The sequence below is a fragment of the Odontesthes bonariensis genome, chromosome 1 (genome assembly GCF_027942865.1).
Source record: "Odontesthes bonariensis isolate fOdoBon6 chromosome 1, fOdoBon6.hap1, whole genome shotgun sequence".
Classification (NCBI taxonomy): domain Eukaryota; kingdom Metazoa; phylum Chordata; class Actinopteri; order Atheriniformes; family Atherinopsidae; genus Odontesthes; species Odontesthes bonariensis.
The window spans coordinates 33,132,508-33,145,943 of NC_134506.1; the positions used below are offsets into that span (position 1 = coordinate 33,132,508).

The 13,436-nt window shown below is 41.7% G+C and overlaps 2 protein-coding genes across 8 annotated transcripts in view; both read left to right on the forward strand.

Moving 5' to 3' along the window:
• Positions 1 to 485: 485 nt before the first annotated feature.
• On the forward strand, positions 486 to 8,659 carry LOC142379657 (retinoblastoma-like protein 2). Of its 3 annotated transcripts, XM_075464743.1 has the most exons (15): positions 486 to 610; positions 2,173 to 2,233; positions 2,395 to 2,506; positions 2,931 to 3,028; positions 3,142 to 3,245; positions 3,422 to 3,559; positions 3,667 to 3,831; positions 3,931 to 4,000; positions 4,106 to 4,215; positions 4,299 to 4,475; positions 4,710 to 4,781; positions 4,936 to 4,996; positions 5,203 to 5,342; positions 5,473 to 5,640; positions 5,751 to 8,659. In XM_075464743.1, the coding sequence occupies exons 3-15, from the start codon at positions 2,448 to 2,450 to the stop codon at positions 5,955 to 5,957; spliced, it is 1,569 nt and encodes a 522-aa protein (XP_075320858.1). In that variant the 5' UTR covers positions 486 to 610; positions 2,173 to 2,233; positions 2,395 to 2,447; the 3' UTR covers positions 5,958 to 8,659. The 3 variants fall into 3 exon arrangements, with proteins under 3 accessions (XP_075320858.1, XP_075320867.1, XP_075320874.1); XM_075464752.1 differs by lacking the exon at positions 2,173 to 2,233; XM_075464759.1 differs by lacking the exon at positions 486 to 610 and having other exon boundaries at positions 626 to 2,233.
• A 677-nt stretch (positions 8,660 to 9,336) lies between these two features.
• The window catches only part of tox3 (TOX high mobility group box family member 3), a 194,944-nt gene continuing 190,844 nt past the window's right edge, over positions 9,337 to 13,436 (forward strand). For 2 of the 5 annotated variants that reach the window (XM_075464767.1, XM_075464776.1), the window contains exons 1-2: positions 9,337 to 9,570; positions 9,860 to 9,991. In XM_075464767.1, coding sequence (XP_075320882.1) covers positions 9,494 to 9,570; positions 9,860 to 9,991 — 209 coding nt within the window. In that variant the 5' untranslated portion in view covers positions 9,337 to 9,493. The remainder of the gene's footprint in view (positions 9,571 to 9,859; positions 9,992 to 13,436) is intronic. The other 3 variants (XM_075464787.1, XM_075464796.1, XM_075464815.1) reach the window with 3 other exon arrangements.

Here is a 13,436-nt window from a genome sequence, read left to right on the forward strand (position 1 = left end):
TTTGTTTTAGGGCCTTTTGCAAGACAACTGTGACCAAGGAGTGTTTTACTGACAACAGGACACCGTTTAGAGTCTGTCAGTATCGGGAATGGTGTTCACCTTTTTGAAGTAACGCCATAGAAGCTTAAACTACAGCTTGTTATGGTGGTATAACTAGATTCCATCAAGTTGAATAAATTCTCCTAACCTCATGTATATCATCTATAAGGACTAAAAGATTAAGATCAGATTTATTGGTCATGCATACACACGAAATTTGTCCTCCGCTTTTAACCCATCCAGGTTGAAATGCTCTAATCAACATGAAAAGAAAGCTTTTGTCATGTTAATTCGCTTCTTTTATATAGCATTCAGTACTCAAATAATGAATAAGGTTTGGTTAAATAATACATTTACTTTTTCTTAAGTGTGAACAAGAATAAAGTTACAAACAGGCACTTATATGTGCAGATACTCTCTTCGCCCTCTGGGTGGCGCTCGGGCACCTCTCACAGCAGAGCCGTGGACATACATGTTTTCCGACAACTTTATGAGTGACACCCAGACTGTGGCGGCGGTTCAACTTTCTCCTCAGCTGAACAGCGAGTTGTCTGCGCGTCGAAGTAATTTGGTAAGATTGTTCCTCCTTTAGTCTGCGGCTCGCATTCATCTACAGTCTATTCACCCCCTGGCTGTGTGTCTGGTCGGTGTTTGACAACTTCTGGAGAGCTCTTTTTGAAACTGAGGCTAGCTCAGTTCTTGCTCCTTTTAAGAATCGTCTGAGTGTATTTCTGTCATATTGATGCAACTGCTCTTACTTCTGAAACGGCGTGATCCCGTTTTACCGTCAGTTTCGTTCGCACTAAGTAAGTCTTGTAAGGCAAAACAGCGGAAGCTGAAACTAGGTTGCTGGATGCTAGAGACGCTAAGCGACACGTGAGCGTGAGGTACGTAACATCCGTGGCTCGGTCGCTTTAAAAAGCGACACATTTGTTAATCCAGTTAAAGATCAAAGCAATCAGAATCACGCAGGCCAAAACAAGCTCAAACCATATATATATATTTTTTTTAAAAGGGACAAATTTTGATGTCAGGTTTAAAACGATGAACCCTGTCTTGCCACAGCCATTTTCTTTTTCGTAAAAAAAAAAGGGGAAACAAAAACGGGGAATTAGCGACAACACTGACTGCGAAAAAAAAAAAGCCTTGACGCGGTTTAAAATGTGAATAAAAGCAAAATGCAATTTCCTTCAAATCTCGTCATAAGCAAAATTTGTTCTGCACTAGAACACAGAAGGCATGTCAAATGTTGAAATTAAGGCATTTTCCTTTTTTTATTTAAAAAAAAAAAAAGAAAGAAAATTTCACCTTGCTTTTGATGGCAAAAACACTTCTCAAAAAAAGCTGGAAAAGTAAAAATGAACGGTAACAGAGGTTCAGCAATCTAAAAAAAAAAAACTGCATCTATAAAGTTATGAATCGATTGCAAAACAATGTTCCTCTATTTTGAATATCCCATCGTCTACAGTAGGTAATATCATCCTAAGATTCAGAAAGTCTGGAGAAATCTCCAGATGTGTGCGTGGGACGCCTCCTAAAAGTCAATGCTGGATGCCCTCCAGCGGCTCTGCATTCAAAACGTGGATGATTCTGTCGTGCAACTGTCGGAACACTTCTAGAAATCATGGTCTGTGAACGCAGTTCCTGACCTGTGCAAACACTAGTGCAGGTTAAAGGAGGACAAGCCGTATTGGAACATGATCCAGAGAGGCTTCCTCTCTGAGCCAAAGGTCATTTGAAATGGACTGAGGCAAAGTTGAAATCTGTTCTGTGATCAGAGAAATAAAACAAAAATTCTTTGAGGAAATCATGGACACTGCATCACCTGGACTAAAGGGCAGGGGACCAACCGCTGGTTATTAGCACTCATTTCATAAGCCTGCATCTCTGACGGTATGGGGGTTGCATTAGTGTCTGTGGGACTGGGGACTTTAACATCTGAAAAGGCTCCATCAATGCTGAAAGCTACATACAGGTTTTAGAGCAAGATATGCTTTCATCCACATGCATATTCCAGCTAGAAGATGCACAACTGCATCCTGTCTCTATTACAACAATGTGGCTCTGTAATAGAAGAGTCTCTAACCTGCGTGCAGTCCTGACTATTCACCAATTAATTTGTACTTTGAACAGAGGACCGAAGGATCTTATATTTGCTGAGAACAAACAGTGCCCAACCTGGACAGACGTCCAAGTACGTACATTGTGAAATCAGGTCCGTCATGACGGACTACATGAAGAATTCACAGAAAATATATATATATATTTTTTTTGTTTGTTTTCATCGTGACTGATTCAGTGATGTGTGTTTTATGTGCCCACTCCATATTTCTGCTGTTCTTTTTCTTTGTTTAGGAGCCCACTCTCCCACCCACTTCCTGCTTTAAATCCCGTGGGTGAGAGTTACCATGGCCACCGAAGCATGGCCGCTGCGTGGCCCCAGCCTCAGTCTGATCACTCTGCTCAGGTTAGCGCTCCAGTCACACTGAATTATTTAGTCACACAGTGGCCATTTCACAAGAGAAACTACACTACCACTGCAACAGTTAATAGTTACAGTAAAGTGAACCGGGCCATCTGTTTCCCAGAAAACACAGCCTCTCTGCTACATTACTGTATAATCTTAGCTGCATTACTCACTGGCTGAACTAAACCTTGGTGTGGTGTGGACTGATAATGTTTGGCTGGTAAGGTTTATGCCCACTCTAAATTCTTTAAGAAAAGTTGTTGTTGCAAAGAGAGCTTTGAACATCTTTATTTACTTTTGATTCACTATTCCCAACCTACGAATCTTGTTTTGTTTTGTTTTTTCAACAACACAAGTTGGCATTTTCCCTCATTGTTTTTTTTTTTAACCTGCTCGTGACCTTTTGATGATTCCTTGAATTCAGGGCCTGCCCCAGCGATCCAACAGAAGAAATGAAAGTGAGGCTGAGTCATATGCTGCACGAGTTTGTGCAGCACCACGGGAACCATGACGGGACCAAAGGTACGTGGCCCTCACACCCATGTTGCCTTCTGGCCTAAATATTCAAGATGAGCAGCATTATCCCCGGGTTGTTGGCACATGATCACATGTGATTTCTGTGATGTCGTTCGCAGAGCTGGCAGAAAAGTGCTGCTGCGAGGCTGAAGAGAGGTATTTCAGTATTTTGGAAACCCTCCTCAGTGAAGAGATCAGAAGCCCGGGTGGCGGTGACCTCTCTGTGAGTGTGCCCTCCTGTGGTCACAGCTGGGGCTGTTGATTAGTGAGGTTTCACAGAGTAGTGCATATTGTGCTGGACTATGTATGCTTTTTAAATCGAGGTTGTCATTTTTTTTTTTTGTCCATTTTTACCCAGAGGTAAATCATTTGTTCTTCCAATATGATATTCTGATACAGGAAACCTTGTGGAAGGACCCTTTCCAGCGCTATCTGGTGGTCTTGTGTCTGGAGTTTGCCATATCAGCAAACCAGCTGCCGTGTGACTTCACGAAGCTCCTTCAGATCTTCAAACTGGATGCATACCGAGTCCCGCTGGTGTGTCAGCTCTCAGCGTCTGCTCGGAGATCTGCATTTAGCGACGTCCCGTGCCCCTTTTAACTCTCAGGATCTTCTTTTTTCTCTCCCTCTCCTGTGGCTGATAGGTGATAGAGCTGATGTTGGGGTCTGGGTTCGGTCAGTCACACGCTGTAATCAAACACCTCACCACGGTTGAATACAAAATTTTGGAAAGCTTAGCCTGGACCGGTGACTCGCCACTGTGGAAGGAAATCGAAGCCAACGAAGGCGGTCTACCTTCCTCCCAACAGGTCTGCAATAACACACAGAAGCTCTTTATGCATAGATGGGTAAAGAGCTTTATCGTTATCAGAACAGCTGAATGATTACAGCATATCTCTGTCATGCAGGCGATACCTCCGACACAGCTCGAAGAAACAAAGAGAACAGACCTACAACCTGAACCTGGCCAGCCAAAAGGTATGGATGCACAGTCATTAAGCTCATTTTATTTTTGTCGAAGTCTCAGACTTCAAACTTGTTAAGTTTATGCAGAGACCGAATGGTCATCTCTGTATTTGTCAGTGCACGTCGGTTTGGAGATGAGTCCCTCTGTCAGCGTGGACCAGCGGCGTTCTTCTTCAACCGCCAACACACCTAAGAGAAAGAACCCCCTCAGCTGGTTTGCTTGCAAAGTGAGCTCATTTGTCCACAGATCCACATGAGAGTCACTGTTAATCGACTGGTTTAGTGCAGCGTTGCTTTCTCTTCACCCCAGGTTTACAAGTTGATGACAAAGCGTTTGAGTGAGCTGTGTTCCAAACTAAACATTCCTGATGCGCTGAGGTTAAATATCTGGACCTGCTTTGAGCATTCCCTGGTCCGGTACGCCAGGCTCATGGTAGACCGTCACCTGGACGAGATGCTGCTGTTTGCCATCCACTACATGGCAAAGGTGGGCTCTGATAAATCTGCAAGCGCTCCCAGCTCTTTGTGTGTTGGTGGGCACGCAAGGACGTCCTTTGCAAGGGTCTTATTTTCATCTACACTTAGAATTGATAGAAAAATCTGAGGATTTTTAAAAATATTTCAGATTCTGTACTATTTCTGGGGGGGGGGGGGGGCAACCTGGGGTTGGTTCCTGGTTTCTATGATGAAGCACAAATATCGTGTAAAATCACTTTCACAGGTCACCAACACCAAGCTCACCTTCAACAGCATGGCGAACTGCTACAAGTCTCAGCCTTTTGCCAACGAAAGGGTAAGTTTTGTTATTTGGGTTGGATTTTTAATGAAGAAAGTCGATGAAGAAGAAATTGGAAAAGATGGAGGCTGTGTGCATTGAGCATTTGGCTCAAAGCGCTAAGTTGTGTTTTTGAGCTCGGTATTTCTCAACAGAAAGCTTCTGTCCTCAGGTCTACGAAGACATGCTCATCTTGGAGAGTGTTGTGGAAAATCGTCCTACAGAAGCGAACGGTAACGCTCATCTGCACGTGGATGTTGACAGAAAAAGTGGAATTAAAAGTAGAATTAATGTGCAAATATCCGATATCCACAAACACACACACACATGTATATATATATATAATACAGATATTAGCATCTGCATTATATCAGAAATACCAGAGTAATTATGTATTAGAATGACTATTAAAAGTCATCATCATTCTATTTTTTTACAGATTCAGGAGACCACAGAGGTGCTATGTTGACCCCCTGCACGCCATCAGGACAGGAGGAGAAAGACGAGGTCTTCCGCTTCTACCAGGCCTACAGCATGAAGATGCAGCGCTTTGCCAAGCAGTTTGCCCCGACCTTTGGGGTAAGTGAATCATTTCAGTTGGAGGCGTTACCGATCTAATGAGAAGAGAGAGTAGCAAGCCGATGTAGCAAAAGAGACAAAAAGAGCACCATTTTTTGCATTATACACTAACCCTTTATGTCTTGTCCAGGGAGAGACTCCTCCTCAGTCTCCATACCCCATCCTGCCACTGCCGAAAAAATCCGCTTTCAGTCACCCCCGCTTGGTCACGAGCCACATTTTTATCTCACCGCTGAGAGAAACCATCTCTCCTGTTACAACCGGACTCTGCTACAACTTCGGCTCAAGCCCCCCAGAGGTCTGCAGACATGGCATTTTCCCTCTGCATTTTGACACCATTTTAACCGTTGAAAATGATTGATTTAAATCGTGAAATACTTGGATACATTTCCCCTGCTTTTCTCACAGCGCCTGCGCGAGATCAACAACAAAATAGGCAATTCCCACGCCAAGGCCCGCTATGCTGTGTCGTTTGATACAAAGAATGAAGAGGAGGAGGGAGAAGGTGGTCCTTCATCCAAAAGGCCTTGCTTGGACGATCAGTCGGCGTTGGAGAGGCGACTGAAGAGTGTGGTCAACGATCGTGCAAAAATAGGGAATCAGGACCAAGCCTAGCCTTTTCCACTTATGAACTCTAACCTGCAGTGTATTCCAGAGGAGCATGAGTTCTCTCTCTGTTCTTCTTCCTGAATGTGCAATTGTGGCAAGCATTAGAGGGAAAGCACAGCACACCTTGTCTTTAACTCTGCGGGGATCTTTTAAGATACTGCCTTTAGGCCATGTTCTCTTTGGCTCATCGTCCTAAAATTCCCCATTTCTTCTCTTCTGCTTTGTACTTTTTAGATGCGTCGGAAACCATGTGAATATTCTTAGATATGAAACTCAAACCCCGGCTTATTTGGGGGAAAAAAAACACACTTTGAAAAAAGCTTCATCATCTTTGAAACATCGACTACAAATAGAACCGGTGTTCTTAAATGAAGCTACAAGGTAATTAAGCTTCATGAGTTATATTTGAAACAAAAATTTGAATATTCAACTTAAAACATTTCAACAAGATTCCCATCTGGGCTTTGACTTGGCCACTCAGTTTTCTGCTCATTCTTTGCTGGATTTGTTAGTCTGCCGATCATCACAGAATAATGATGGATCAGCATTTCACAGCTGGTATGAGCCGTTTCTCCTTTAAAGGAAGTCTTTGGTCTACAGCACGTGGACTGGTGTTGTAGCCAAACAGCTGTGTGTGGTCTGGGGCCGGTACTATGAAGCAGGATAAGTGGCTCAGCGAGGCGACTTCAGGTTCAGCTCTGGGTTTTCAGCATCATTTCTAACCAGGTTGTGTCAGCTCGGCAGGTAACGCTTAAAAAGGTTCCATTCAAGATCTCAACAAATGTAATGATATCGCACACTGACCGCTCGGTTCTCTTTCTGAAATGAAAAAAAAAATGAATCGGCGTATCGACAGGGAGAAAATATCCATCTGCTACGTTGTTTTTACTTTTATTGGGAAGATTTTTCCTGAGAGATCTGTCAACAGAAGCCCATGTTTAGCCGAAAAAAGACATTACTCTAAAACTAGTGACTTTTGAATTTTTAAAGATTTTGGTCTTGTTTTATCCTATTTCTTTAAATAATCCCTCAACTATGGACAGTTTACTTGCTGTTTTCCCCAAGAGTGAGTGTGTCAGGCTCTCCATATTTCATCAAGATGTCTGCGCATTCATGCTCTTATCCACATCCTCCTTAAAAAACATCTTTTTTTCTTTCTTTTTTTTTGTTTTTGCTCATAAAGATCATTTGAAAGTAGGCTAATTAAAATCACTGGACAATTGAAAACCCTTTTTTATCATCTCAGTTTAGAGCCTTCAGAACAAAGTCAGCTTACACATTCACAGTTATCCCGCTGACTGCTTTTAATCGCTTCCGTTTGTTCTTTGTTTGGTACATAGAGCAACTAAGACCTGAGAACAGACCTGCAGCACAATGGCAGCCATATATCATCAGATCCGGATCATCGTGCCGTACTGATGTGGCAGTGGTATTGATCAAATTGATTTATTGATTCACATAAAGCATTCTTTTTATTTGTTTGTCTTCCCGCTTTGGCTGCAGTAGTTGGGGTTCTTGAGATATACAGTATAATTGTGATTGGTCATGTGATGGCAGCGGCACCTGGTTTACATGCTCATACTGTGTTAGAAAACCTGGGTTGAGTGGCCGAGTTGATAATGAGCGTCGTAGCTCTGCTCTTACATCTGTAACCCTGGACATGTTCAACCTGCTCCGTAGTACGGGCCCTTGGTCTGTGTGTGGGTAGGTTCACTGGCAGATTACTTCTGCTTTAAGATGCTTTTTGTCCTCCTTGGCATGCCTCACACGCAGGTCACTTAGTGCAGCCTTTTTCTTCTTGTAGACACGTGCACTTTGACTCCCACAGCTGCCGGAATGAACTGGAGATCTGTGGAGAGTCTCCTTTTCTCATCAGATTCTCCGCTTTTATCTGGGACACTCCATCTGTGAAGAGGCTCGAATAGTTCACACTTCATCTAAAAGCCCTGATTTTAATTTAGTGATTTGAAAGTTTGAGGAACGTAGAGGTTGTACCTGGATTCTCCATTTGCCTATTCTGTTATTTATTCATTTATGTTGTGAAAATGGCAACAAAATGAAATTTCACGCGTGTTTGAGTGCACCACCCGTATTAACCGGCGCTGTTCCGAATAGTGTTGTCTGATCCAAATATTTTGAAAGGATTTTGATTAAGTCGTGGATCAGTGTGAGACACAAAAAAACCCAGTGCCTCGTGTATTTTCAACTTAAATATAGTCTTAAGACTTTAAAAGATCATTTCAGGTGACATTTTAGTAAAGTTTAAGTGCACTTTTTCACAGGAATGAGGGGAAAGTCTGAAAATGAACTCGGCGTAAGACTAAATTTGTAGACGGATTTGACAAAAACGGATCCATTCTTCAATTCCAGCCTCGGCTTACAAACTGAATCTCGTGGCTAATTCAGCAAGACATCGATGAAAAACCGGCCGAGTAATTCCCTCAGAGGTCACACTGAAAAGTGTTTTGTTTACTGTTATTCCATTTCAGCATTTAGACGGTACAGTTTGGTTTAACTGAGGCCAGTTTCGGATTTATATACTTAATTTAATCTGAGAATCCATTTGTGCAAACCGTGAACGATGTGCACAGAGTGCAAAAAAAAAATAAAAAATAGATTATATTCTCACTCTGTAAATGTATTTTCTTCTTTTCATGTATCAAACAAACTGAATCAACTGTCAAATTAAAGCTGCTTTTCACAACAAACATGCTAGCTTTGTTTTTGGGCCTCTTGAACATATTTCGCCATAAAATCTTTGACTTTACATTCTTTAGAAAAAGTTTTACAAATAACATAGGCTATTTAAATTCTACTGAATATCCCTGTTACACTCCATTTAAACACTCAGCTGACATGCTGATGCAACCAGAAAACAGGTTTTACTCGGCAGAACAGCACTCCCAAGTGACCAAACGGCAAGAAACTCAATTATATTTTAGAATGCACTGTAGTTTTCTGATTAAACTGGTGTTGACTTTTATTCATTAATATGTTTTTTTTTTGTCTACACTCTCTTTAGTTTTTATGACCTAGAAAAAAACAAAAAAAGTCTACTCTGCAATAAGCTGAATAGTTATGGATATAATTCACTCTTTTTCCAAATACTAGTTGCTAACGCAGCACCCAGTTCTCTTCAGTGTTTGTTTGTAACCATGCCTTGGCAGGCCTCAGAGTTGATTCTCAACTATAGCTGCTTAGGAGGTAATTGCAAAAAGGCAGTATGACAAGCCAACAATGCCTTTTAATATAAAACCAACACACGGTCAAGTAAGCAAACACAACAGCAAGTCTCAAGGTTGCCATGGAGAACAGAGCCACGTAGGCCCACAACACTGGCAGGGATTTTAAGGTGATGAGGACCTTCATGCCCTACACGCCTCTGGGCTCTCATCAGCTGAACAGCAGTCTGTACACACTGAGATTTAGCCAAATGGATTGCAACACAAGCAGAGGCACCGCTGTGCTGGACCCTTCTGAAAAGCCAGACGAAAGGCTGGAAACTGCCACTTCCCCCAAGGAAGCGTTTGCAGAGGAAACGGATGGAACGACAGAAAAAGAAAAGGAGAGGAAAACAGAGGGCTCCAGCTGAGTGCCACCAACTTGTACTCTTTCCCAAGTAAGCCAGAATACCTAAAACGTCTCTCAAACAGAAGCAATCAGGATCTGCATTCAACATTAGATTTTCAGCTCAATTTGTCTGTTTCTTCTCCTTTCAATCTTATCTGTGAACGAGGATATAGTGCCTCCCTATAAAGCCAGCAATTTATGTCCTTTGCACGGGGTCACTTTGATACGGTCCCCTCTGTAACTTGACTGCCATGCTTCTCTGAGGCCGTTTGACATGACAAATGGCTCGTGTGCTGACTGAGATGGGCTCTGTTGTGTCTGCGGTGCTGTGTGTACAGACTGGCCTGTCCGAGGGTGAAGGAGGGGCTGTCAGCAAGAGAAGGCCACGCTGCACAACTGTCCATCAACCTCTGTGCCATCTGGGCCAGCCACATAGTTTTATGCACTTCTGAGGAAATCTACATCTTTATGTTCGTATTCCAGAAACTGTTTTCTGATAAATGTCATGCTTTTAGTCCTGAGTTGTGCCATTGTGTACCTATGTTGCATTCATGCTCTTTTTATAGCCTTTGTTAGGATCCTTGTGCACACTCCTGCATTGTACTTTGCATTACCTTGCGCTGTCTTTTCTTTGTTACAGCTGTTCATGTACTGAATTTTCTCTCTTCCTCACTTTAGTGCTCACACACCTCTGGTCAGGACTGATAGTAACAACACACTCTTTCAAACGCTTCCAATTGTGCTGCAGGCTAAAGAAGCAACCCTTTAAGATAGTCAGCTTACGTTTCAGCTGGGGGCACCTTGCAGCTCTCAGCGAGATAGCACGCTCTGCATTTCAGAGGGCTGCAAGTGTTGCTCACGTGGACAAACGGAGACAGCAAGCACTTTCACACAGAAAATAAGGCTGCCAAGAGGTGGGTTGAAAAGATGCTCCAGTCCTTTGCAGTTCTTGCCACCAGGGGGCGTGAAGAAACAGTGAGACAGTTCCCTCGGTCGCCACCAGGGAGCAGAAGCGCTCTTCGCACAATGCTGAGACACATCTGAGGCCAGCTCCATTTGCTGAAGACATTTAATCTGAAATATAGGTTGTAAGTTTATTACCAGCGAGTGAATGGAACTGGAATGGAATAGCCATTTTACAAAGCCATATCAAAAGTACCTATCTCTGAGGCAGAGGAAAATTACATGAAAATATTACTATTGTACAAATGGAAAGTGTGATTGAATAATGTGCTGGAGAAGATAAATGAAAGGCACTTTGTTGGAAAACGTGGCACTAAATAGGTTTTTAATTTCAGTAGTGGGATAAAAGAAGCGAATTCTTACCCTATTTCTCTCCCAATTGATTAGTGGTTCCACACCTGCAGGAAGAGAGGGGGCCTTATCGTTTCATTATCAGTTAATTAATATGCGCGCACACATGCCAATTATCTTTCCTCTCCTATTTAAAAGAAATGAGACATTGATGTTTTAATGGCGCCAGAAAGGATAACTCCTCTGTTGGTTTAAAGACAAGGCAGGCACATTGATTGACAAATCTGAGAAATGTGAAGCGGGACAATTGAATTAAGAACAACCTGAAACGTTTCGTTATTATATTAATACTTCTCAGCAGTAGATACATTTTCTGTTTCTTTCCAGGGGCTGTAATCCTGTGATCTAGAGTTTCTGCTTAACTCTCTTGTGAAAGATAGAAAAAGGGCAAAGCTTATGATGCAGTATATGTATATGTATATATATATATATATATATCTCCCAATGATAATCCATTATGGAGGCATTTTATTTGAAGGACATGCAGAATTACATTTTTCCGCTGTACCATGACTATTAAAGGACCCAAGGCTACACCAAGTGAAGCAAAACCAAGATGAAAGTTATATTAATCATTATTTGGTTTAAAGTACAGTGTGCACTGAATTTATGACCATGAGTCACAGGCCAGTGTTATGTGCCAGGGAAATAGGCAATATTATGGAAGGGAGTTCTATTGACATTTTTCATTTCTACATAAATGCGCTTGGTTGCACATTGTGCCCAAGGCTGTTAGTTTTTTCTCCCTTCTTCTTCTTCTTCTTCTTAAATCTGTGCTCTATCAGCTTAAAATGCTGAAATTTTGGACTGATGAAATAAAAAGGAAAAAAAGAGTGAGCATCCTGAAGCATGCTCATCTAAAAACCTTGCTCACCACCATCTAAAGCATGAGGACAAACTGGTGCATTTGGAGGCAGCTGTTCGCAGTACTGTGCCAAAAAAAGGAGCGAACAGAAAACGAGAAGGGTAACTCGGCTACACAAAAAAAAAAAAAAAAAAATCTGGGGCTTAATCCCCTTACTCAGTAATGGACCATTTATATGATATGTATAATGGGCTGCCACAAATATTCACAAGTACTGGTCTTATTTTCTACCAGCCTCTCTTTAAAGATATGTTCTTCACAGGGTATCTTTTGTGAATATATGATCAGAGGCACGACAGCTCTGGTCTTTAATCTTACACTGGCCTTGAAGAATGTCACAGATTCCAACCACCCAGCACCCTCCTCCTCATGCTGCTCCTTCCCCGAAACTGCAGGCCAGAGACATCGTCCTGTTCACACTGTGGTTCACAAACTTGCCTCTGGATGCTGAAACAAGTATGGGATTCGTTATTTTGGGATACAAAAGATGAAATAAAACATGTCACAACCATCTGCTCCAGAAGTGGCACTAATAGCTTTGAAGTGCCAGTTTGTAAACAGCTGATAATAAGCTGCCTGCTTTGTTTTGTTGACTCCATAATCTTCCTTATGTTATGAATTTGATGGTCTTCAGGCAGATCACTTCAGATGAATGCTTCTGTGTTTTTCTAATTCTTTTTATCATACAAGGAACAGTATTGAAGATGGTTATCATGACTGGTTGCATGTTTGTTTGCATGGTTGGGATCAGATCAGTCAGTCACATCCCGTATTGTATTTCTTAACAGATAGAAAACATAAGGAATTGAATTCTGTTGTACTGTACTATATATGGATATGATATCAAGGCACAAAAATCAGAATTCATGAAGTAAGTTGAAATTTAAAATCAAGTCATCCATCCTTCTATATATGTAGAGGTGACACATTACCTCTGATTGGTAATGTGAGGGGATGGAAAAAACATGCAGGGGCTCTTGTTGCGTATTCACAAACTGACAGTGTATCGTGAAACAACAAGTAAAGACTCTCACAGCCTTGATCTTGGAAGTCAGTTTTTATGCATTTTGAACTTTTCCTCCAAATCAATTTTTAATTGACTTTGATCTCGTAGAGCTGTATGTAAAAATGGACGGTGTCTGTTCAGGCCTGTGGGGATGACCAGTCGGATTAAACTGGGCTCTTCCAATGGGGCGTGGCTGCTGTTTTACATTAAACAGGGAAACATGGGGATGCCAGGAGCATTTTGCAGCTATTTCACGAAAACTTGATTTCTTGCTTTATTCATTGTCATATTTTCATTTTTATGAATTCTCTTTGAGATAAACAAATGACTTTTTCATTTGATTTTATTTCATTTCAATAGTAACCAATTATATAGTAGTATTTGAAGCTGTTTTCACAAAAGATCTGAGCTGGTCTTTACCTTGAACATGCTTGTCAAATGCTTGTCAGTGTCAACACTCAATAAAACCAAACAGCTTGATGAGTACTTTTCTCATTCAAATCAACTGAATGACAGACAAGACAGAGGACATATACAATAATTATACCAACAGCGTACTTGAAACACAACTCCAGCCCACTTGTCTGTCTCAAGTCTTTGTTTCCCTCAGCTGGTGCTTCTCTGCTGAAATATAGAGGGGGGATATTCAACAACATTGGGGATGATTTTATTCTACAATTTGGTTCTTTTTTTATATATATATATACTTTTGGGAGATGCTTAAAGAAGC